The sequence below is a fragment of the Carcharodon carcharias genome, chromosome 26, assembly GCF_017639515.1.
Source record: "Carcharodon carcharias isolate sCarCar2 chromosome 26, sCarCar2.pri, whole genome shotgun sequence".
Classification (NCBI taxonomy): domain Eukaryota; kingdom Metazoa; phylum Chordata; class Chondrichthyes; order Lamniformes; family Lamnidae; genus Carcharodon; species Carcharodon carcharias.
In genome coordinates, this window is record NC_054492.1 from 41,307,062 (window position 1) to 41,332,641 (window position 25,580).

The window sequence follows — 25,580 nt, forward strand, 5'->3', positions numbered from 1 at the left end:
TTAATTGTGTCAATATACTTCTTGTTAATGCATAGCACCCGAAATAAAATTTACCTTTAAAACAATAAAACTTAGCAATTTGATTCAACATGCTCTATGATAATTATCAGTTTTGGTTTCAACAAAGATTCAAGGTGATCAACTAGATTAGGAGACAACCATGCAACTCAGCCAAATTTTCCAATTGACTGAAGGCTTTCAGAACTTCTTTCCTTTAATTTAGTCGGTTAGCATATGACATTCTCTGCAATAAACAGTTGTTGAGGTAACCTTTGAAAGGAGAATTAGTTACTTGAAAAAGAAGAATATTAAATGGGACAAAATGAAAAGGAGTGTAGGTTTAGGTTAGATTGCTCAATGGGCCAAATCGCCTAACTCTGCATTGTGACATTCTATGATTATAACAATCAACTGCATATATTCCCATATTAAGAGTGGACTGGAAGATTTCATATTTTTTGTTCAGCTTTAACAATGAGGAATACAATTTTATTTGAAAATTTTAGGCAACACTAATGAAGAGATAAGGAACTTTTGAATCAGAACACATCAAGTGTGAGAACACCAGGGTTTAATTATAATTTATACAAATTATTAGTCAATCTTATCATCCATTTCAGTGCCCAAAATTTAGTAAGTGCTCAACTTGAGATCTTCACTCTAGCCCAGTAAATGGATGGGGGAAGGACATATACAGAGTTTTAATTATTGTATGCATACTGAAAGTATAGCATGTCCAGGAAATGGTAATCACAGGAATGTCCTGGAGGGCCAAAATATTTCAAATGTGCAGTTAATTATAAAAGGACTAAGAATCAAATTGCAAATTTGATTTGGGGCAAGTTGGTGTTGGTAATGTTGCTACAGTAGCAATCCAGAGGCCCAGACTAATGGTCTGGAGAAACAAGTTCAAATCCCACCATGGTATCTGGTGGAATGTAAATTCACTTAATAAATCTGGAATTAAAAGCTAGTCCCATTAATGGTGGTCACAGAACCATTGTCAACTGTTATAACAACCCATCTGGCTCAATAGCGTTTTTTAGAGAAGAAATCTGCTGTTCTTACTGGGTCTGGCCTACATGTGCCCCCAGACCCACTGTAATGTGGTTGATTCTCAACTGCTCTCTGAAATGGCCTAGCAAGCCTCTCAGTTGTATCAAAGTGTTAGAGAAACGTCATTAAGGAACGAAACTTGACGGATCAACCAAGGCACTGGAAATGACAAAGACATGCAGAATGGGACATGTGGACATAGGACTAGGCTTGACCAAGACACAGGCTGAGTGAGTCAGGAATTTGGTCCAGCTGGGAATTTGGAGCAGAGGGGGAAAAGGGGTGTTCCTTTTTCTACTTTTTCCAGCTTCTAGTGGTTCACGAGTTTCCTTTCACATCTCCAAACTAGGTGAGTGCAATTTTCCATTACTTTGTGCAAAATTTAATGAATTGACTGACTAAATAAATAAGGTTGGGCAGAAATGGCAGGACTGGTGGTATGCCATAACTGCAGCATGGGGGAATCTGTGGAATGCAAAACAATCCCAGGCAAACATACCCGCAGAAAGTGTCTGCAGCTTAGGCAACTTCGACTCAGAATTGCTGAGCTGGGGTCAGAGTTGCGAACATTGCAGGACATCATGGAGGGGAGGGCGGGGGATAGTTTCCTAGGCACTTTATTCCAGGAGGCAGTCACTCCTCTTAGGTAGGCAGGGCTTGAGTAAGTCAATGGTCAGGGTCAAAAGGATGTGACTGCAAGTCAGACAGGTAAGGGGAGCCAGCGTGCAGTGAATGGAGGAGCTTCAGCCCCTGCCTTTGCCTAACTGGTACAAGGTGCTTGCTATCAGTGTGGATGAGAAGGGCTGCAAGGTGGTGAGCAGAGTGACCATGGTGAAGGATGTCATTTAAGTAGGGGGAGGGAAGAAGAATGCGGTAATAATAGGAGGCTGCATAGTCAGAGGGATAGATATTGTTCTGCAGTCGAGAGCTTGAGTCCAGATTACTGTGTTGCCTTCCTGGTGCCAGGGTACAGAATATCTGCTTATGGCAGGAGAGGAACTTGCTGCTGGAGGGGGAGGATCCAATAGTTGTTGTCCATGTAGGTACCAACAACATAGTTTAGACTAGGAAAGAGGCTCAACATAGAGAGTATGACAAGCTAGGCACCAAATTAAAAAGCAAAGCCTCAAAGGTAATAATCTCGGCATTATCACCTGAGCCATGTGCAAATTGGCATAAGGTAATTAAAATTAAAGAAATGAATGCGTGGCTCAAAGAGTGGTGTCAGAGACATGGGATCCGGTTCGTGGGGCACTGGCACTAGTACTGGGGAAAGTGGGGTTGTACTGTTGGGATAGTCTACACTTGAACCGTGCTGGGATCAGTGTTCTAGCGAGCCACATAACTAGGGAAGTACAGTTTTTAAACTAAATAGTGGGGCAAGGGGGCAAATTTGGGAATATGTGGTAAATCAAAGAGTAGAGAGAAGGCAAGAGAGAAAGGTACTAATATGGGAAAGGATAAACAGACCATGACAGGAAGGGACAGAGAGTCCAAATCTAAGAGTAAATCAGCAGATAAGGCTAGAGGTTACAAAAGTAAAAAAGACTAAACTAAAGGCTCTGTATCTGAATGCATGTAGCATTTGAAACAAAACAGATGAACCGTTAGCACAAATAGAAATAAATATGTATGATCTGGCAACCATTACAGGAGACATGGCTGCAGATTGGGACCTGATATTGAAGGGTACCCGACATTTTGGAAGGACAGGAAGTGAGGAAAAGATAGAGGGGTGGCTCTGTTAATTAATGATATTAGTACAATAGAGAAAGGGATGACCCAAGTTCAGGAAAACAGGATACACAAGTGGTTTGGGTAGAGATGAGAAATGATAAAGGCAAAAAGTCACTTGTGGGAGTGGTGTATAGGCCCCCCAACAATAATACGGTAGGACGGAGTATAAAGGAAAAAATAATGGGAGCTTGTCAGAAAGGTACGACGATGGGTGATTTTAATCTACATTATAGACTGAAAAAATCAGGTTGCCATAGGTGGCCTAAATGAGGAATTCATAGAATGTTTTCGGGAAGTTTCTTAGAACAGCACATTCTGGCGCCAACCAGAGAGCAGTCTATACTAGACCTGGTATTGTGCAATAAGATTGGATTAATTAATTAATGACTTCATAGTGAAGGCGCCCCTAAGTAGCAGCAATCATAACATGCTTGAATTTTACATTCAGTTTGAGGGAGAGAACAGTGGGTCTAAGGTGAGTCTTTTCAACTTAAATAAAGGCAATTATGAGGGCATGAAAGCAGAGTTAGCTAAAGTGAACTGGCAAATGAGCTAAAGGGATAGGTCAATAGAGATGCAGTGGCAGACATTCAAAGGGATATTTCAGAGTAGATACGTTCCAACAAGGAAGAAAAATACACCATCCATGTTTAACTAAAAAAGATAGTAGTAAAAGATGGCATCAAAATTAAAGACAAGGCATATAATTGTGCAAAGAAGAATGGCAGGTCAGAAGATTAGGCAGTATATAAAAGACAGCAAAGAATGATCAAAAGATTGATAAGGAGGGAAAAATTAGTGTACAAGAGAAAGCTAGCTAGAAGTATAAAGGCAGATAGCAAGACTTTCTCTAGCTATTCGAAAAGAGTTAGCAAAGCAAGCATTGGTCCTGTAGAATGTGAGTCTGGGGAGTTAATAATGGAAAATAAGGAGATGACAGATTAATTGAACAGGTATTTTGCATCAGTCTTCACTATAGAGGATACAAGTAACATCTGAGAAATGGCTGTAAATCAGGAAATGGAAGGGAGGGAAGTACTCAAGAAAATTACAACCATCAGGGAAACAGTAGTGAGAAAATTGTTGGAGTTGCAGGCTGACAAGTCCCCAGGTCCTGATGGATTTCATCCTAGGGTCTTAAAAGAAGTGGCTAGTGAGATAGTTGATGACTTACCATTCCTCCTCAGCTGATGAATCAGTACTCCTCCATGTTGAACACCATTTGGAGGAAGCACTGAGGGTGACAAGGGCACAAAATGTTCTCTGGGTAGGTAACTTCAATGTCCTTCATCAAGAGTGGCTCAGTAGCACCATTACTGACCAAGTCCTAAAGGACATAATTGCTAGAGTGGGTCTGCATCAGATGGTGAGGGAACCATTGAGGGAGAATCCTATTGACTTTGTCCTAACCAACCTGTTGTAGGTGCATCTGTCCATGACAATGTTGGTCGGTGTGATAACCTTTTGGAGAAGTAATCCCATCTTCACATTGAGGATATCCTCCATCATGTTGTGTGGTACTACCACCATAGATTTTGAACAGATCTAGCAAATCAAAACTCAGCCCACAATACCTCATGGATGCCATCAGCAACAACAGAACTGCATTCAACCGCAAACTGAGACTCATGGCCCGGCATATACCTCACTACACCATTACCATCAAGCCGGGGGATCAACCCTGGTTCAAAGAAGAGTGCAGAATGGCATGCCAGGAGTAGCGCCAGGCATACCTGGAAGTGTGGTGTCAACCTGATGAAGCTACAACACAAGGCTACTTGCAAGCCAAACAACAAACGCAGCATGAAATGGGGAGCTAAATAATCCCACAACCAACAGATCAGATCAAAAGTTCTGCCATGAATAGTGATGAAAATTAAACTAACTGGAGGTGGCTCCACAAATTTCCCCATCCTCAACGATGGTGGAGCCCAGCACATTCATGTAAAAGACAAGACATTTGCTAGAATCAGCTAGAAGTGCCGAATAGATAATCGATCTCAGCCTCCTCCCAAGGTCCCCAGCATCAAAGATGCCAGTCCTCAGCCAATTCAATTGACACCAGCTGAAACAGCTGAAGGCACTGGATACTGCAAAGGCTAACGGCCCTAACATATTGCAAAAGTACTGAAGATTCGTGCTTCAGAGCTAGCCACATCCCTAGCCAAGCTGTTCCAGTAAGCTACAACAGTAGCATCTACCCGTCAAGGTGGAAAATTGTCCAGATATGTCATGTCCACAAAAAGCAGGACAAATCCAGTTACTGCCTCTGTCTATTCTCAATCATCAAAGTGATGGACGGTATTGTCGACAATGCTATCAAGTGGCACTTACTCAGCAATAACCTGCTCAGTGACAATCAGTTTGGGTACCTCCAGGGCCACTCAGCTCCTGACCTCATTACAGACTTGGACCAAACATGGAGAAGAGCTGAAACACCAGTGGTGAGGTGAGGTGAGGTGAGAGTGACTGCTTTTGACATCAAGACAGCATTTGACCGAGTGTGCCATCAAGGAGCCCAACGGAACTGAAGTCAATTGGAATCAAGGAGGGGTGTATGGGGGGGACTTCCCACTGGTTGGAGTCATATCTAGCATAAAGAAAGGTGATTGCAGTTATTGGAGGTCAATCAGCTTATTCCCAGGACATCGCTGCAGGAGTTCCTCAGGTAATTTCCTAGGCCCAACCATCTTCACTTCTGCAGAGAGTAACTCACCTCCTGTCTCCACAAAGCCTGTCCACCATTTACAAGGCTTAAGTCAGGAGTGTGATGGAATGCTCTCCATTTGCCTGGATGAGTGCAACTCCAACACAGTCAACCAGATTGACATGATCTAGGACAAAGCAGCCCACTTGTCTGGCACCCATCCACCACCCTAAACATTCACTCCCTCCACGACCAACACACAGTGGCAACAGTGTACACCATTTACAAGGTGCACTGTAGCAACTCACCAAAGCGCCTTCAACAGCATCTTTCAAAAACATGATCTCAACCACCTACAAGGACAAGGACAGCAGATGCATGGAAATGCCATCACCCTGCAAGTGCCACTTCAAGCCAAAGCCATCCCGACTTGGAACTATATCACCATTCCTTCACTATCTTTGGATCAAAATCAGAGAACTCTCAAACAGTAATGTGGCTGTACCAACACCACATGGACTGCAGCAGTTCAAGGCAGCAGCTCACCACCACCTTCTCAAGGGCAATTAATGCTGGCCTCGCCAGCAACACCTACATTCCATTAAAAGAATAAAATAATAAGTTATGGCTTTTGCTATACTTATTACCTTGAAAGAAACAAAATCCTCATCTGCAATTAACTTGTGCAATCTTTCTTCTAGTTTTAAATTTTGAGAATTACATTCATACTTATTGAATGCAAGGTTTGGCAATGCTTAGATTGTAATATATTCTAATCCAACAGCACTTTAGCATCAGATGTAAGGTCAAAATTTTATTTAAGCTACCTTGACAATGTAATTGCAACCTTTGATAGGGTTTCTTCTACACCAGTGTATCAATTCCATTTCCCAAATCAGTCAGTCTTTCTCAGCGTGAAATGAGACTGGCTACTAGCGCTGAGTTAATGGTATTAATGCTTTTATTGTTGCTGCCTTGTACACACTAGGAGCTAGATTTAAGAGTGCCCAAACTATTTCAGAGAGAATACTGATGATCACTGTTGCAGCCTATCATTCTTGAGTTTTATTCTAATTCAAGTCGTGGCGCAGTCGGGACAATGCTCTCACTCACTATTCCACTTTATTTGGAAATATTAAAAGACCATTTGTTTTCATACCTCTGTTATAATTAAGTTTATTATGAGATGTGACTAGGCCTCAGTTACAAATCAAACATGAACTAATCTAAAAAGCACCAACTAAGTTAATGAACAAGATGTTTGAGAAATGAGCTACCTGCAAACGTTCTCGTTGGTCCCTTTGACTTGGAGAGTAATCTGGTATTTTCCCCAATTGGTCATGGAACTCTTCATTTTGTCCATTACGATTTGCCAGTCCACTAATGTAACCGTGATAACTTGCTGGCTGAGTGTGAGAATTACGCAGTTGGTAATGGTCTGAATCATAGATTTTCTCATTAATATAGTGCTCATCAATAGCATCCACATTAGCCTCCATACAGGGGAATCTGTAACCCTTGTTTTCATTAATGTATCGATGCTCATCTTTGCGATTCTGATTCCACCCATCGAGAAGTGACTCATTCTCAGCCTGACGCTCATGATCTTTCACTTGTTCATCTTCAGCTTTGTACACATAGTCCCTCTGGCATTGATCATGTGCAAAATCTCCATTGTAGTCCTACCCATAAAATATATTTGGGATAATTTGGAAATTAGATTCAAGTATAGAATTTCTACTGCAATTATCAACAAATGCCAATTATTATGAGGGGAACCACAGTGCTGCATCCTGAAAATACAGATACAAAACCATCTAATGCATACAGAGCATCTCTGCATTACTACTTGGCAGCTTAGGCACACCAAGAAAAGATTTACATTCTCAGCCACAAGTCAGAATTTTGTCACAACCTTGTTTGCATACATTACATATTGCAGATTTGTACAGTGCCAATATATAGCATTTATAAAGAATAAAGGCCTTATAACTAGATCCAGAATTTTTATATTTAACACATTAAAATACATACAAATCCACCAAAAATAAACAACTCACTCCATTCTGTCCATTGTGTACTGGATATTCAGTGGAATAACTATCTTTATCCCTTGGAGTGTTGCTTATTTCCTGTTCATTCCAATCTCCCTTCTGTTCCCAGATTTGTTGACCCCTACAAGATAATGACAAGAAGTTAAATATAACAAGCATAGCTAATATTTTCAGCCAATACAGGTTGTCAATTTAGACAATCTAAATAAAGCTTCATCCCTATTATTTTAAGTGCAGCATTCATATGGCACGACAGCAGCACATGGTGGCATCAAAGTGACACTGCTAGAGCAGCAGTATTAAAAACAGATATTGACTTTCCAGGAATGTAAAAGCATAGAAAATTCTCTTCACTGTATTTTATGAAAAAACAAAAATGTGAACGACTGATACTGCAGTGAACATGCATCACTTTTGCTTTTTTTTATTCATTTATGGGATGTGGGTGTCGCTGGCTAGGCCAACCCCTATTGGCCTTCCCTATTTGCCCTTGAGAAGGTAGTGGTGAGCTGCCTTCTTGAACCACCCTAGTCCTTGTCATGTAGGTACACCCACAGTGCACTTAGAAACATAGAAACTAGAAACAGGCGTAGATCATTTGGCCCTTTGAACCTGCTGCGCCATTCATTCATGGCCGATCCTCCATCTCAATGCCATACTCCTGCTCTCTCCCCATACACCCCTTGACGCCTTTAAAGTCTAGAAATCTATCTATTTCTTTCTCAAATATATTCAGTGACTTGGCCTCCACAGCCCTCTGTGGTAGAGAATTTACTCAGAGGGTGGTGAACGTGTGGAAAATTCTCCTCACCTCAGTCCTAAATGGCCTATCCTGAGGTTGTGACCCCTTGTTCTAGCGCAACCCCCCCCCCCCCCAGTCTGGTGAACTTCGCTGCATTCCCTCTATGGCAAGTATGTTAAGGACAGAATTCCAGGATTTTGACCCAGTGACAGTGAAGGAAAGGCAATATATTTCCAAGTCAGGATGGTGGATGGCTTGGAGCGGAACTTCTAGGTAGTGCTGTTCCCAGGTATCTGCTGCCCTTGTCCTGCTGGATTGTAGCACTCGTGGGTTTGGAAGGTGCTGCCTAAGGAGCCTTGGTGAGTTTCTGCAGTGCATCTTGTAGAGAGTACACACTGTTGCCATTGTTCATCGGTGGTGGAGGAAGTGAGTATTTGTAGAAGGGGTGCCTTGTCCTGGATGGTGTCAAGCTTTGAGTGTTGTTGGAGCTGCACTCAACCAAGCAAGTGGAGAGTATTCCATCGCATTCCTGACTTGTGCTTTGTAGATGGTGGACTGGCTTTGTGGAGTCAGGTGGTGAGTTACTCATCACAGAATTCCTAGCCTCTGACCTGCTCTTGTAGCCGCAGTATTTATATGGCTGGTCCAGTTCAGTTTTTGGTCAATGGTAAGCCCCAGGATGTTGATAGTGGAGTATTCAGGCAATGACAATTCAAGTGAATGTCAAGGGGAGATGGTTAGATTCTCTCTTGTTGGAAATGGTCATTGCCTGACACTTGTGTGGTGCAAATGTTACTTGCCACTTGTCAGCCCAAATCTGGTTATTACCAAGTCTTGCTGCATTTGGACATGGACTGCTTCAGTGTCTAAGGAGTCGCAAATGGTGCTGAACATTGTGCAATCATCAGCAAACATTCCCACTTCTGACCTTATGTAAGGAAGATCATTGATGAAGCAGCTGAAGATGGTTAGGCCTAGGACACTACCCTGAGGAACTCCTGCAGTGATGTTCTGGAACTGAGATAATTGACCTCCAACAACCACAACCATCTTCCTATGTGCTAGATATGACTCCAACCAGTGGAGAGTTTTCATCCTGATTTCCATTGACTCCAGTTTTGCTAGGACTCCTTGATGCCACATTCAGTCAAATGCTGCCTTGCTGTCAAGGGCAGTCACTCACCTTGCCTCTGAAATTCAGCTCTTTTGTCTATATTTGAACCAAGTCAGTAATGAGGTCTAAAGCTAAGTGACCCTGGCAGAACCCAACTGAGTGATGTTATTGCTAAGCAAGTGGCACTTGATAGCACTGTTGATGACATCTTTTACCACTTTACTGATGATTGAGAGTAGATTAATGGGGCGGTAATTGGCTGGGTTGGATTGGGCCTGCTTTTGTGTACAGGCCATACCTCGGCAATTTTCCACATTCCCAGGTAGATGCCTGTGTTATAGCTGTACCAGAACAGCTTGGCTAGGGAAAAGGCAAGTTCTGGAGCATAAGTCTTCAGTGCTATTGCCGGAATATTGTCAGGCTTCATAGCCTTGGCAGTATCTAGTGCCTTCAGCCATTTCTCGATAACACGGAGTGAATCGAATTAGCTGAAGACTAGCATCTGTGATACTGGAACCTCTGGAGGAGGCTGAGATGGATTACCCAATTGGCACTTCTGGCTGAAGATTGTTGTGAATGTTTATCCTTTTCTTTTGCACTGATGTGCTGGGCTCCTCCATCATTGAGGATGGGGATATTTGTGGAGCCTCCTCCTCCAGTGATATGTTTAATGTGCATTTAGCTGATTTATTAAATATCACTGTCTGCAACAGCTGAAATGATAAAATGATTTGTGCATTAGTATGCTTGTGTCATGGTGCAAATTGTGTAATTGTGCATAAATAAGGGCCTGAATCTTCTGAGAAACTGTCAATTGGCACTCAGCTCCTCCTTTTTTTGCACCATGACAGGGCTCCACATTTCTGGCCAGAACCTCCAATCTGGCTTCTCCAGAAATGTGGCGATTAGCTGAAATGGTCTGGCCTGATCATCAGGGAAAAATAAGCCACACCCCCTTTTTTAAGGCACTAGCTGCCATATTCTGGCAAGTAGTGTGTTTAAATGCCCCAAAGCTTTTTGAAAAGCTACAGAAAGATGATAATTATGTAAGGGTGAGTAAATGGGTGGAAGAGAGGAATGGTAAGAGGGTAAGGGAGTAGACTGGATGTAAGGTGGGCAAGGGGTAGGGGTTGGTTGGGTCGAGTCAGGGGGTGAAGTTGTGTCAGGGGTTGAGGTTGTGTCAGGTGAAGCCAGGTTGGAGGTTCTGACCAGAAATGTGGAGCTCTGGCATGGTGTAAAAAAAAGGAGCTGAGTGCCAGTTTCTCAGAAGACTCAGGCCCTTATTTATATACAATTACATGATTTTCACCCCCGACACAAGGGTATTAGTTGGGTTGGGGTTTGGGGGGGGGGGGGGAGTGAGGTGGTAGGGTCCAGACAGGTCAAGTCGGGGGTTAAGTGGGGAGTTGGGCAGTGAGGTCGGGTCAGTTGGGGGACGGGGATCACTTGTATAGTTACTCAGGAGTTAGACTAGGATTTTTCTGTCTAACAATTCCTGGGTAACTATCCAGGAAGTAAGTTGGAACTGTCTGAAGTCATCAGAGGTTCAAACTTCCCGGGCAAGTCCCACAGAGTTAGCGTGTTAGGACTTTGAGGGTCTCTGACTATCTGTAGACCCGGGAAGATCTGGGTCAAGATACTGCAGGACATTATGGCACAGCAAGTGGTAAATGCTAAGCTGCTCAAATCCCAGAGGGAAACTTGATTTATTTTGAGGTGTGGGCTTTGAATTCAGTAAAAAGAGTCACCGAAGCTTAGGGGGTTTTCACAAAACTAAATTAAACATTTATGAATAAAAGAAATAATGTTAAGCACATACACAGGTCTACAAATTACTACTATGACAACTCCTAGCTCCCCTAATTAATCTAACTCCCAGTTACACTTCTGTTGAAACACAGGTTTTAAAAGATCCAGGCAAAGTAACATGATACCCTGAGCACTCAAATTCAAAGTGAGTTTGAATAGGAAAGGGGTGAAATATAAGCTTGTTTAAGGGGGGGTGAGGGGGTGGTTGTTGGGACAAGCAGCCAGTAATAGGTGGAGATTTGGTATTTCTGTTTCTGTTTTGGATTTCCAGCATCCGCAGTTTTTTGCTTTTATCAAAGTGAGTTTTCTTAACTTCAGTTCTTGCAGACAGCAGTTTGGGTAGAGAGGCTGGAGGCTTTCACACTTGTTTGATCTTAGAATGCTTTCCCTTACACACAGCCTTCTCTCCTTTATAAAAGCAAAATACTGCGGATGCTGGAAATCTGAAACAAAAACAAAAATAGCTGGAAAAACTCAGCAGGTCTGACAGTATCTGCAGAGAGGAATACAGTTAACATTTCGAGTCCTTCATTCAGTTCTGATGAAGAGTCATATGACTCGAAATGTTAACTGTATTCCTCTCTGCAGATGCTGTCAGACCTGAGTTTTTCCAGCTATTTTTGTTTTTGTTTCTTCTTTATACATATTTTCCCCTTTGAATGCAAATTCCCGTTGCTTCATTATGTCTTTGGACTTTACCTCTCTAATAATAAAAATCTATCACAGTACCAATCTTACCAGTAATCTTAGGGGAAAATAAACACACTTTTTAACTTCTCCTGGCTAGGTGAAACATTTCACCCCTCCTTTGAATTCAAGCTAGTCTGGTTTATTTAAAAATGCAAATGTTCCTTTACACCTCACATTCTGAAACTTCACCCATGTTTATTTATTTAACATTTCAAACATAGCTTATCTTCTGATACATCAAAGCCTTCAGGCCAGCAGCCCACCTCACGCACAGCTGCAGCCACACATGCACAGTAAGCAAAGGTGGGGGATCAGTTTGCCACTTAATTTGAAGTTACAATAGCTGACCAAAGACATGAATGAATAGGCAGATTTGGAAGAGGCTTTGAAGACGAGAAAAGTTAATGATTCCTGGGAAAATGGTTGTCGGAAACAGCCTCCAGAGATGAATCTTCAAATCAACCCCTCGGAATCTAGAGCAGAGAATATATTGGCTAGATTCAGCCTGAGGTAAATGACGATGTTCTGTCATTCCTCTTCTGCTTGCCTTCTCCAAGCTGTTCCTTTCTTTGCCTTCTCGTTCAGAAAAACAGAGCATGGAGCATCTGCTTTAAAACTTTCATCCCACCCTATATCTTGCACAACGCAGCAACATGATGATCAAATTTAACAATACACTGCTCTGGTATAGCAACCCAATTACAATTAGTGCAGTGTATTTATCCTGAGCCCTGATCAGATATGCGTGCATATGCAGTACTGTAACAAACCCAATTAAGAAGTGTATTTTAGAATGGCACAGTTTGAAGGAATCTGATCAATTCCTAAGCAGAGGACACTCTGGGGCCTTTTTCCTGAAATTAACATGTCCCCATTGTATGACATTGCATTCTCTATGGATTGAGCAAGCAATCACATCTTTAAATAAAATATTCAGGCTTAAAATACTGTAATGAATATTTAAAACAAAAACAGAATTACCTGGAAAAACTCAGCAGGTCTGGCAGCATCGGCGGAGAAGAAAAGAGTTGACGTTTCGAGTCCTCATGACAGTTCTGTCGAAGGGTCATGAGGACTCGAAACGTCAACTCTTTTCTTCTCCGACGATGCTGCCAGACCTGCTGAGTTTTTCCAGGTAATTCTGTTTTTGTTTTGGATTTCCAGCATCCGCAGTTTTTTTGTTTTTATCGTAATGAATATTTATATTGTCAGAATGAATTTCATTAGATTGCATTTTATTAGGCTGCATCTTAGGTCAATACATTCCTTGAGAATTATAATTTATTTCTCTTCCTCCCCTTCATAATTATATCCAGTGAAATACTATCTACTGTATTACTACTCCCCACCAATTACATTGAATTGCATGTGAAGTCTATAAGAAAAGTTTTTTCTTACCCGTTAGTGACAATACAGCCAGAGTAATTCAGTTCTGGAGAAGAAATGTCTCTGCTGTCCTCTAGCATGTCATCTGGAAGACCAGTCAACAGTAACTGGTGCAGCTGAGAATAAAGTATGAGCAAATAATAAAATGTTACTTCAGTCAGACAGACACCATTTCTAATTTCCACCTGTGTTTAGAACATAGTTTTTTTTAACATGCATCCATTGCCCGCATAAAGCTTTCCTAACCATTGTGCAGTTATGTGCAAAACTTCCTCCACAATGCCAACAATGTTATAGCCTCAACTTGAGTGGCCCTCCTCCTACATTGGTGTGGATTTTGTGCATCAACTGTGCTTCAATTTGTTGGAGGAAATTGCAATTCTTCAAAACAGGCTAGTGCCTAGCATATTCTCTCTTCACCCCTGGTGTCAAGGTTTAAATCCAATCTGGACCGGAGTCACTCTGACCATAAAGGCCATACATGAAAAGAACTTGGGTGTTCTCAATCCAGTCCCTAGAAAACACAGGCCACATCATAACGACACACAATTTTGCATAAAATTAACACTAAACAAGGATTTTCTCTCAAAGGAAAAAACAAATACTCCTACTTCTCATTTTATTAACCATTTGTTCTTGCTCCATAGGCTCTGGAGGAGGTAGGAAACAGCTCTGAAACGGGGATTAAAAAGATTTTCCCATTTGGTGGTGGTACATAGTTTTCCACTACAGGTCTATGTTATTTGTCAGGAACAGCAAATTGAACAACTTACCCTTAAATATCAACCACAATCATTACTTTCAGACACCATGATTTTATGATAGTTCTGTACAAGAAACAATTAACTTTACATTCAGTGTACCTTTGTGACATCTAATACTATACTTAAGTTGCAGAGAGCAGGAAGGGTTCAGAAATAGTAAACACCACCATAATTTTTAAAAGATTACAAAAATCTTTTCACCCGACAAAGGAGGGGAATAAATTGAAGCTTACAATTTTGAAAGCATGTGCATTGAAATATAATGTTAAACAAGTGAGCCTAACAAGTTACTGTGAAAACTGAAATCCACATCATCTCCCAATTTATTTGGATTTCAACAGTGGGGATCATTTTCTGCAGCACTAAAGGTCCTTCAAGGTGGCAAAGATGGAGTCCCAAGCCGAAACCCACATTTCACGCAAGGCAGAGAAATTTAATCTAGGAATGTCATGCAGAGGTTAAGGAGCTGATTGCCATTTAAAATGCCTGCTAGTGCTCATTAAGGAGCTGAACAGCATTTTGGTGGCAACACCCTTTAATGACAACCAACTGTTTGGAGCACATATAGCACTGATGTGGATTTCAAGCCTAGGAACATAGGATTTAGGAGTTGGCTATTCAGCCCATCAAGCCTGCTGCACCATTCAATAAGATCATGGCTGATCTGATTGTGGTCGCAACTTACTTTCCGGTCTGCCCCCTTAACACTTGACTATCAAGAATCTGCCTAACTCAGCCTTGAATAAATTCAATGACCCAGCCTCCACTGCTCTATTCTGTGGAATTCTCTTCCGCAGAATAATGACCCTTTGAGAGAAAACATTTCTCCTTTCATCTAAAAGGGAAATCCCTTATTCTTAAACTGTACCCTCCCCCCTCCACAAGTGGAAACATCCTCCCAGTCTCTACCCTATCAAGTCCCATCAGGATCTTAAATGTTTCAATAAGATTAATTCTCATTCTTCTCAACTCCAATGGGTATCGGCCTAACCCATTCCTTCATTGGATAAGCCTTTCATCCAAGAAATGATTTGACTGAACCTTCTCTGTACTGCTTCTAACACAATTATATCTTTAGTTTCAAATAAGACCAAACTACACAGTATTCCAAATGTGGTCCCACCAATGTCCTGTACAGCTGCAGTAAAAGGGTCCCTATTTTTATATTCCGTTCCTCTTGCAATAAATGCCAACATTCCATTTGTCTTTCTAAATCACTTGCTGTACTTGGATACTAACTGTGTGCCATTCATGTACCAGGTCACCCAGAACCTTCTGTACCACCAAGTTCTGCAATCTCTCCCTATTTAAATAATATGCTGCTTTTCCATTCTTCCTGCCAAACTGGATAAGTTCACATTTTCCTACATTATACTCCCATCTGCCAATGTTTGCTCATTCCACTTAACCTGCCTATATCCCTTTGTAATTTACTTTCCTACCCATCTTGGTGTTATCAGCAAATTTAACTACCATGCATTCAGTCCCTTCATCCAAGTCATTGATGTAGATTGTACTCTAGTTATAACTTGCCAACCCGAAAAAGACCCATTTATCCCTACACTGCTTCCTGTTAGCTAACCAATCCTTTATCTAAGCTAATGTTACCCCCTACACCATATTCTCTTATCTTATGTAGCAATCTTTGATGTGGCACCTTATCAAATGCCCTTTGTTACTACTTCTTCAAAAAAAAACTAATAGATTAAACACAATTTCCTTTCACAAAGCCATGTTGCCTGATCACATTATGAATTTCCAAGTATCCTACTATAACCTCCTTGATAATGGATTCCAGCAATTTCCATTTTATAAATGTCAGGCTAACTGGCCTATAGTTTCCTGCTTTCTGTCTCCCTCCTTTCTTGAACAAAGGTGTTACATTAGCTATTTTCAAATACACCGGGACCCTTCCAAAATCTAAGGAATTTTGGAAGATTATAACCAATGCATCTATCTCTGCAGACATTTCTTTTAAGACTCTAGGATGCAGGCTATCTGGTCCATGGGACTTGTCTGATTTTAAATGTAATAGTTTTCCCAGCACCTTTTTCCTGGTGATGGTGATTGTTTTAAGTTCATCCCTTCCATTAACCTCTGGATTTTTTAACTATCTTTGGAAAGTTTTCTAAGTCTTCTACAGTGAGCAAAGACACAAAATACCTGTTCAACGCCTCCACCATTTCCTGGTTTTCCATTATCAATTCCCTAGACAGTGTCTAGGGAATCAATACAAACTTTAGCTACTCTTTCTTTTTAAATACTTGTAGAAACTCTTACTGTCTGTTTTTATATTACTAGCTAACTTTCTGTCATCCTTCTTTCTGAAGCCATTCTTTGCTGGTTCTTTAAATCTGACCAATCTTCGAGACTACCACTAACCTTTGCAGATTTGTAGAGTGTTTCTTTCAATTTGATACATTCTTAACTTCTTTACTCAACCACAGATGATGCATTCTTCTCAAACAGCCTTTCTTTCTTACTGGGATAAATCTTTATTGAGTGTTACTAAATATCACCTTGAAAGTCTGCCACTGTATCTTTACTGTCCTACCTTTTAAGTTAGTTTCCCAGTTCACTTTAGCTAGCTCTGCTTTCATGTACTTATAATTAACTTTACTCAGGTTTAAAACACTAGTCTTAGAGCCACACCACCATTTCAAACTGAACATAAAATTTTATCACATTACGATCACTGTCATCTAAAGGCTCCTTTAACACAGGGATTAATGATTAATCCTGCCTTATTGCTCAAAATCAGGTCTAGAACAGCCCGCTCCTTGGTTGGCTCTAAAACATACTGTTCTAAGAAATTGTCCCGTATACACTTTATGAACTATTACCATTCTATATTTGCCAATCTGTTTCGTCCGAGATTAAAATTACTCATGATTAGTGTGTTACCTTTCTTACACAGCCCATTTACTTCTTTCTGTGTACTCTGGCCCACAGTGTAACTACCATTAGGGGACCTATAAACTACACGCACATGTGACCCCTTACCTTTACTATTTCTTATCTCTACCCAAACTGGTTCTACATCTTGCTCCTTCAAGCTAGGGTCATCTCTCACCGCTGTACTAACTATATCCTTAATGAACAGAGCTAGCCCACTTTTCCCCAGCTTATCTTTTCAAAATGTCAAATACCCTTCAATATTCAAGTCCCAGCCTTGATCACCCTGCAACCATTTCTCTGTGATGTCTATCAGGTCATACATATTTATCTCTAAAATTCATCCATTTTGTTACAAATGCTGGGCTCATTCAGATACAAAGCCTTGAACTATGCCTTTTACCATTTTTGCAATCTTTGGGCTTATCTGCTGGTGCAAGTTTGCACACTCCGTCCCTTCCTGCTACACTTGTGGGGAGGCAATGGCGTCGTGGTACTGTTACTGGACTAGGAACCCAGAGACCCAGGGTAATGCTCTGGGGACCCGGGTTCCTGCCACAGCAGATGGTGGAATTTGAATTCAATAAAAAATCTGGAAGCCTAATGATGACCATGGAACCAATGGTGATTGTTGTAAAAACCCATCTGCTTCACTAATGTCCTTTAGGGAAGGAAATCTACCGTCCTTACCCGGTCTAGCCTACGCGTGACTCCAGACCCACAGCAATGTGGTTGACAGTTACATGCCCTAACAAGCCATTCAGTTTGAACAAACTGCTACAAGTCACAAAAAAGGACTGAAACCGGACGGACTACCTGGTATCGACCTAGGCATCAGAGACAACAACGGCAATCTCAGCCCTGTCAACCCTGCAAGTCCTCCTTACTAACATCTGGGGGTCAGTGCCAAAATTGGGAGAGCTGTCTCACTCACTAGTCAAGCAACAGCCTGACATAAGTCATCCGCACGGAATCATACCTTACAGATAACGTCCCAGAAACACCCCCATCCCTGAGGCAGGTGTCCTGTTCCACTGGCAAGACAGCCCAGCAGAGGTGGCATCACAATGGTATACAGTCAGGAGGGAGTTGCTCTGGGAGTCCTCAACATCGACTCCGGGCCCCATTAAGTCTCATTGCTTCAGGTCAAACATGGGCAAGGAAACCTCCTGATGATTACCATGTACCGTCCTCTCTCAGCTGATGAATCAGTGCTCCTCCATGTTGAACACCATTTGGAGGAAGCACTGAGGGTGGCAAGGGCACAGAATGTACTCTGGTGGGAGACTTCAACGTCGAAGGATGGCTCAGTAATACCACTACTGGCTGAGCTGGCCGAGTCCTAAATGACATAGCTGCTAAACTGGGTCTGCAGCAGGTGGTGAGGGAACCAACAAGAGGGATAAACATACTTGACCTCATCATCACCAACCTGCCTGCCGCAGATACATCTGTCCATGACAGTATCGATAGGAGTGACCACCGCACAATCAGTATGGAGGTGAAGTCCCGCCCTCACATTGAGGATATCCTCCATCGTGTTGTGTGGCACTACCACCGTGCTAAACTGGATAGATTGCAACTCGACTGGGCATCCATGAGGCACTGTGGGCCATCAGCAGCAGCAGAATTGTACTCCAATATAATCTGTAATCTCATGGCTTGGCATATCCCCCATTCTACCATCACCTTCAAGCCAGGGGACCAACCCTGGTTTAATGAAAAGTGCAGGACGGCATGCCAGGAACAGCAACAGGCATACCTAAAAGTGAGGTGTCAACCTGATGGAAGCTATAATACAGGACTATTTGTGTGTCAAACAGCATAAGCAGCAAGTGATAGGTAGGGCTAAGCGATCCCACAACCAATGGATCAGATCTAAACACTGCAGTCCTACCACATCCAGTCGTGAATGGTGATGGACAATTAAACAGCTCACTGGAGGAGGCGGCTCCACAAATATCCCCATCCTCAATGATGGAGGAGCCCAGCACATCAGTGCAAAAGATAAGGCTGAAGCATTTGCTCCAATCTTCAGTGAGAAGTGCCTAGTGGATGATCCATCTCGGCCTCCTCTGGAGGTCCCCAGCATCACAGATGGCAGTCTTCAGCCAATTTGATTCATTCCACTCGATATCAAGAAACGGCTGAAGGCACTAGATACTGCAAAGATTATGGGCCCTGACAATATTCCAGCAACAGTACTGAAGACTTGTGCTCCAGAACTTGCCGCACACCTAGCCAAGCTGTTCCAGTACAGCTACAACACTGGCATTTATCCAGCTATGCGGAAAATTGCCCAGGTATGTCCTGTACGCAAAAAGCAGGACAAATCCAACCCGGCCAATTATCATCCCATCAGTCTACTCTCCATCATCTGTAATGTAATGGAAGAGGGTCATCAACAGTGCTATTAAGTGGCACTTGCTTAGCAATGACCTGCTCACTCACACCCAGGTTGGGTTCTGCCAGGGTCACTCAGCTCCTGACCTCATTGCCGCCTTGGTTCAAACATGAACAAAAGAGCCGAACTCCCAAGGTGAGGTGAAAGTGACTGCACTTGATACCAAGGCCACATTTGCCCAAGTGTGGCATCAAGAAGCCTTAGCAAAAATGGAGTCAATGGAAATCGGGGAAAACTCTCCACTGGTTGGAGTCATATCTAGCACAAAGGAAGATGGTTGTGGTTGTTGGAGGTCAGACATCTCAGTTCCAGGACATCACTGCAGGACTTCCTCAGGGTAGTGTCCTCAGCCCAACCACCTTCAGCTCCTTCATCAATGGTCTTCCTTCCACTGTAAGGTCAGAAGTGAGGATGTTCACTGATGATTGCACTATGTTCAGCACCATTCACAACTCCTCAGATACTGAAGCAGTCCATGTCCTAATGCAGCAAGTCTTGGAAAATATCCAGGCTTGGGCTGACAAGTGGCAAGTAACATTCGCACCACACAAGTGTCAGGCTATGACCATCTCCAACAAGAGAGAATCCAACCATCACCCCTTGATGTTCAATGGCATTACCATCACTGAATCCCCCACTATCAACATCCTGGGGGGTTACCATTGACCAGAAACTGAACTGGACCAGCCATATAAACACTGGCTACACAAGCAGATCATAAATCCTGTGATGAGTAACCCACTTCCTGATTCCCCAAAGCCTGTCCACATCAACATGGCACAAGTCAGGAGTGCAATGAAATACTCCCCACTTGCCTGGAAGAGTGCAGCTCCCACAACACTCAAGAAGCTTTACCCCATCCAGGGCAAAGCAGCCTGCTTGATTGGCACCACATCCACAAACATTTGCCCCCTCCACCACCGATGCACAGTAGCAGCAGTGTATACCATTTACAAGGTGCACTGCAAGAATTCACCAAGGCTCCTTCAATAGCACCTTTCAAACCCACGACCACTACTATCTAGAAGGATAAGGGCAGCAAATAGGTGGGAACACCACCACCTGGAACTTCCCCTCCAAGTCACTCACCATCCTGACTTGGAAATATATCGCTGTTCATTATCGCTGGGTCAAAATTCTGGAGCTCCCTTCCTAACAGCACTTTGGGTGTACCTACACCATATGGACTATAGCAGCTCAAGAAGGAAGTTCACCACCACTTTCTCAAGGGCAATTAGGGATGGGCAATAAATGCTGGCCCAGCTAGCGAAGTCCATATCCCATGAATAAAAAAAACTCTAGTTATCTTTACCCAAATCACTACCCTGCTATTACCCTTTGATTTGCCACATCTCTCACATGACCCCTCCCCCTGATTATTTAGCTTAAAGCCTCTTTACCACCCTAATTATTCAACTCACCACAACACAGATCCCAGCACTGTTCAGAAGCCCATCCCAACAGTACAGTTCCCCCGTACCCCAGTATTGCTGCTAGTGCCCATTTCTCCCACACTTTGAACCACACATTCAACTCTAATCTTACTTATCCTATGCCAATTTGCTTGTAACTCAGGTAATAATCCAGAGGTACCACTTTTGAGGTTCTGTTCTTTTTTAAATTTAACCCTTAACTGCTTAAAATCCCCAAGCAGAACCTCTTTCCTAGTTTTACCCATCTTGTTGGTACCAATGGTGATCATGACAATGATCCTTCCCACCCCATTACAAGTTCCTCTACAGCCTGAGTGTATATCCTGAACTGTGGCATTGGGCAGGCAACATAACTGTCTGGACTCATGTTCTTAACTGCAGAATATTGTGTCAATCTCCCTGACTATACTGCCGCCTACTGCCACTAAATTCCTATTAACTTCCCCCCACTTGAATGGCTTTCTGTGCCATGGTCAGCTCGTTCATCCACTCTGAAGCCCCCGCTTTCATCCTCCCAAGCTGCAAGACCTTGAAGTCTATTGGACAATTGCAAAGGCTGAGGCCCTTCCCTTTCCACCTTCACAATCACCTTACCTGTCTCACTCACAGTCACACCTTCCTGTCCCTGAGCAAATTAATAACCCTATTTTAAGGGATCCGGCCTCCTCCTGGAACAAAGAGTTTAGGTAAAAATCCCCCTCCCTGATGCATCTCAGTGTCTGCAGCTCAGCTCAAGGTTGAGCTGAAGAACTTTGGCTCCTCAAGTCAGTGACATTGACAAGTTTGCCCGGGATCACACTGCTGTCCAGAAATCCCACATTCTGCAGTCGCAACACTTCACCCCTGCCTAGACATTTTTATTATGTGTTAATTAACTTATGCAAAGGTGTAGTGGTATTGTCACTGGACTAGTAATCCAGAGACCCGGGGTAATACTCTGGGGACCCAGGTTTGAATCCCTCCACAGCAGACGGTGGAATTTGAACTCAATAAAAATCTGGAATTAAAAGTCTAGTGATGACCATGAAACCATTGCCGATTGTCATAAAAACGCATCTGGTTCACCAAAGTCCTTTAGGGAAGGAAATCTGCCATCCTTACCTGGTCTGGCCTACATGTGACTCCAGGCCTACAGCAACATGGTTGACTCTTAAGTGCCCTCTGAATAAGGGCAATTAGGGATGGGCAATAAATGCTGGCCTAGCCAGCAACACCCACATCCCAAAATGCTCTCACATGTTCATAGACATGCTAAATTGAATCAATCCATCCTTCAGTGATGGTTTTCCACAGTTTCTTTTTGTACCAGATCAATTGATGGACTTGCATTCTCCTGAAAGTGTAACGTTGCAGCTCCCTTGAAACTGCCAATTTTGATGAAACATTCCGGATATTTTAATTTAGGTCATGACTGAGGTGGTTTAGTAGTTTGAAGTTGATCTGCCATACGAAGTCTGACTAATTCCATGGATTGACACTAGTGTGAGGTCATGGCATGCTGGTAGACCTGCAATCGGTAGGCCTTTAGCCTCTACAAGGTAGAACATCTGACATTCTGGAGGGTTGACTGTGCTTGCACTGCAAGGCTATGGAACTTGCACATAGAATTAGTGAATTATTATACACAAAGTTTCACAGCGGTAGGTTTTTGCCATGGCCTTCCAAGGCTGTGGAGATATGTCTCTTAGAATTCACAGGGATAATATATATAGCACTTGCCCCTGTGTCAATCTTGGCCAATAACAAGTAGTTGCCAACTTTCTATTGGCAGATAATTCGAATCTTGGCAAACGCTTTGGCCAGTATGACAGTATTTGTTTTCCACAAGACTGATGGTGTGAGACCTGTGTTAACCACTGTCTCTTTGACAAACCACTGTCTCAATGACAAACCAGAAAATGATGAAGATGTGGCAATTACAGGACAACACGCCTCCTATGGATTTCTTCCACTCGGACTTTCAGTGCCTCATTCCCTCTTCATTGGTCTCTGCGCTATCCTGCAATGTGGTGCTGCACACCAGATGATACACTCCATATCTTCAGTGCAAGTGGGTGCAAAGAGCGTACATGTGCTGTTTCACGAAAATGGTGGCTCATCAGCAATGCTAAACCTGCAGATATCTGGTTAATTCAAACTATGGTCATTAACAATTAGGACTCAGATTGTATACTAATACCCAAACTTTCAAACAGGAATGTGTTACTAGTATAGCACTCACTTAGTGACTGTTTACACCCTTTGATCAAAATAACCCCCACTGTGTCTGAACAAGAGAGTTAAATAATTTTTGTAATTATGTAAAATTGTAGTTGATTTAGCACCTGAATGTAACATCTCATTACATATACCTTAATTCCAGAACATCACTTTCTTTGAATAATAAATGATGTATACACTACCTTTGCTTCTAGTTCTTTTGTATAGATTCCAGATCTTTGGTAAGTACCCCGAGATAGTACTTGTTTACTGATTCTTCTCAGTGCAACAGCTACTTAGAAACACGGTAAAATGAAAAGGCCTCAAGTTTAAGGCCAAATTTCAACAATGAATTGAAATTGATTTTTAATGCTTCTTTCTGATCAGCAGCATAGTAAAGGTAAAAAGGAAAATGAGAAGAAAATGTAAAACAGATAAAAGATTTGTGTGAGAAAGGGACTTAAAGCATCTGTTCTGTTGTGAAGAGGAAAAACTTTACCTGGTTCACCCATTCCCTATACTAAATACGGAAAATTATGCGAGAAGAGCTACAAGATGAGTGACTACTTCTAAAATGAAACAAAAACTGTTTGCAAAACAAGAATTAACAACCACACTAATATGCACCAAGGTGTCTCACCTCTAACAATAGTCTTTTGAGATGTAATTCACAATATTGGTCCCATTTCTGAAGCAACACCCCTTTCCTTCTAATCAAACATTTTCTTGCAATAATGAAACTACTGGATGACAGAGTATTTGCTTAATTGCTAGTGCACTTAATTGCTAACGTTACAAAAACAGATTATTCAAACAAATCCCTACTCTTATTCTTACATGATGCCCTTATGCACAATACGACTAACCTCAATTCTATTCTGTGGGTATAAAGCAAGAACTTCAACAAATTAAAGGCTTTTGTCACAGCACAAAAAAGTCCAACTCCACACCAACAATTGTAGCACAACATCCAGCTCTAACCACAACCGAGTTCATACAATTTATGCAGAAGGAAATAATGCCAGCTAATCTGAAAAGTCATACCAAAATGGGGACAGCTTCAGACCTCCAGACAAAAAAATTAAATGTTTATGATAAAGTGGCACTGCATGATTTGCTGGCAACGTATACTTTTTTAAAAAATGGATTAGTAATTCTTTACTAAACACAAAGTACACAAACACTGAAATAAAAAGTACTACACTCAGGTGCACTAAAGCATCATTAACAATTCAAGTTTAGGGGACAAATGGAGTGGGTATTAATTCAATGCCCAACCAAGAGCCTTCTTAACAGCATAGGCGTGTATCGGGTTAATAAAGGATTTTGCGACAGCGATGGTTACAATTTACCAAATTGTTATCATTGCTTTTTGACAGTCAATATAGATGGACACCTACAATAAAAGCTTGAAATTTGATTTTTAAAAAGTTGATGCATTTCATTATAAAATATTATAAAAGATCTAACTTTTTAAAAAAATTCCTAGCACATCAAGAATGGAAAGAGCTGTACATGAAAAATAGGAAAGGTATAAGGGAGGGAAAGAAATTAATGGTACCTCTTGCTCTCGTTCATAATCTTCTCTGTCATATTCCTCATCCTCATGTTGGGTTGGCAAAGCCACACTGCCAAAGTCCATGGACATCTTCAGAGGATTTAGAGAAACAACCCTAACATAAATGTAATAAACTTATAATTCTCGGATTAAAATTCAAATTATTATTACATCACTGACCTACTGACTTCCAAGAACAATTTCAATTTTTAAAACAATGTTAACATTAACATTTTGATTTGATTACTACTTTAAGATTGTGAAATGCTGTAAATTGATACAAACAATAGTTATTTGCATTCTTGAACTCCTGTTGCACATTGGTAGCACTTTTTTTTAACCTGTGGTTCAAGTCCCACACCAGGGACTGAGCACAAAAAATCAAAGCTGACACTCCAGTGATGTACTGAGAGTATTGCACATCTTTTGGTTGAAACATTAAATTGAGGCCCTCATTGACTGCTTGTGTAGGTGTAAAAGATCCCATGACACTATCTCAAAGAAGAGCAGGGATTTATCCCAAGTATCCTGGTCAATATTTATTACTCAGTTAACATCATAAAAAACTTATCTAGTTGTTATCATATTGCTGTACTTGGGAGTGCGCTGTGTGTGGACTTCCTACATTATAACAGTGACTACACTTCAAAAAGTACTTCATCAGCTGTAAAGCACTTTGAGATGTGAAAAGTGCTACATAAATGCAAGTCTTTCTTTTTTCATATTTTAATATACATTTGTCAGCTTAAAGTGGTTTTGGCTTCATGCATACTTATGCAGTGAGAACTAGGTGTTAAGGCCCAAGTGGAATTCAAAGCAAAGAGGAAGAAAACTGTTCAAATCTCTCCAATTGGGTTTCCTGCACTCCCATAACCATATCAACTTTGGCTGTGCTTAGAACACCCTCCTTTTACACCGCCCTGTCTCCATTGCCCAGACTGTTTAGAAGCCCCCATTTGATTCTACATGGTCTACCCTAATTATAATCAGAGCATCGCCACCCATAGTTTTTCCTACCTCCACATCATCACTTAAGAAGTTCCCCCAAATAATCCATTACCCTTCAAACCAACCCCCCCACCCATCTTCCTC

General features: G+C 41.8%; 1 protein-coding gene across 5 annotated transcripts in view; it reads right to left on the reverse strand.

Moving 5' to 3' along the window:
- cep152 (centrosomal protein 152) overlaps window positions 1-25,580 on the reverse strand; it is a 100,560-nt gene that overhangs the window by 68,917 nt on the left and 6,063 nt on the right. For 4 of the 5 annotated variants that reach the window (XM_041175285.1, XM_041175287.1, XM_041175284.1 and 1 more), the window contains exons 2-5: window positions 24,492-24,603; window positions 13,248-13,351; window positions 7,501-7,615; window positions 6,718-6,846 (exon numbers count right to left, since the gene is read on the reverse strand). In XM_041175285.1, the coding sequence (XP_041031219.1) occupies window positions 6,718-6,846; window positions 7,501-7,615; window positions 13,248-13,351; window positions 24,492-24,578 (435 nt within the window). In that variant the 5' untranslated portion in view covers window positions 24,579-24,603. The remainder of the gene's footprint in view (window positions 1-6,717; window positions 6,847-7,500; window positions 7,616-13,247; window positions 13,352-24,491; window positions 24,604-25,580) is intronic. The other variant, XM_041175286.1, reaches the window with a different exon arrangement.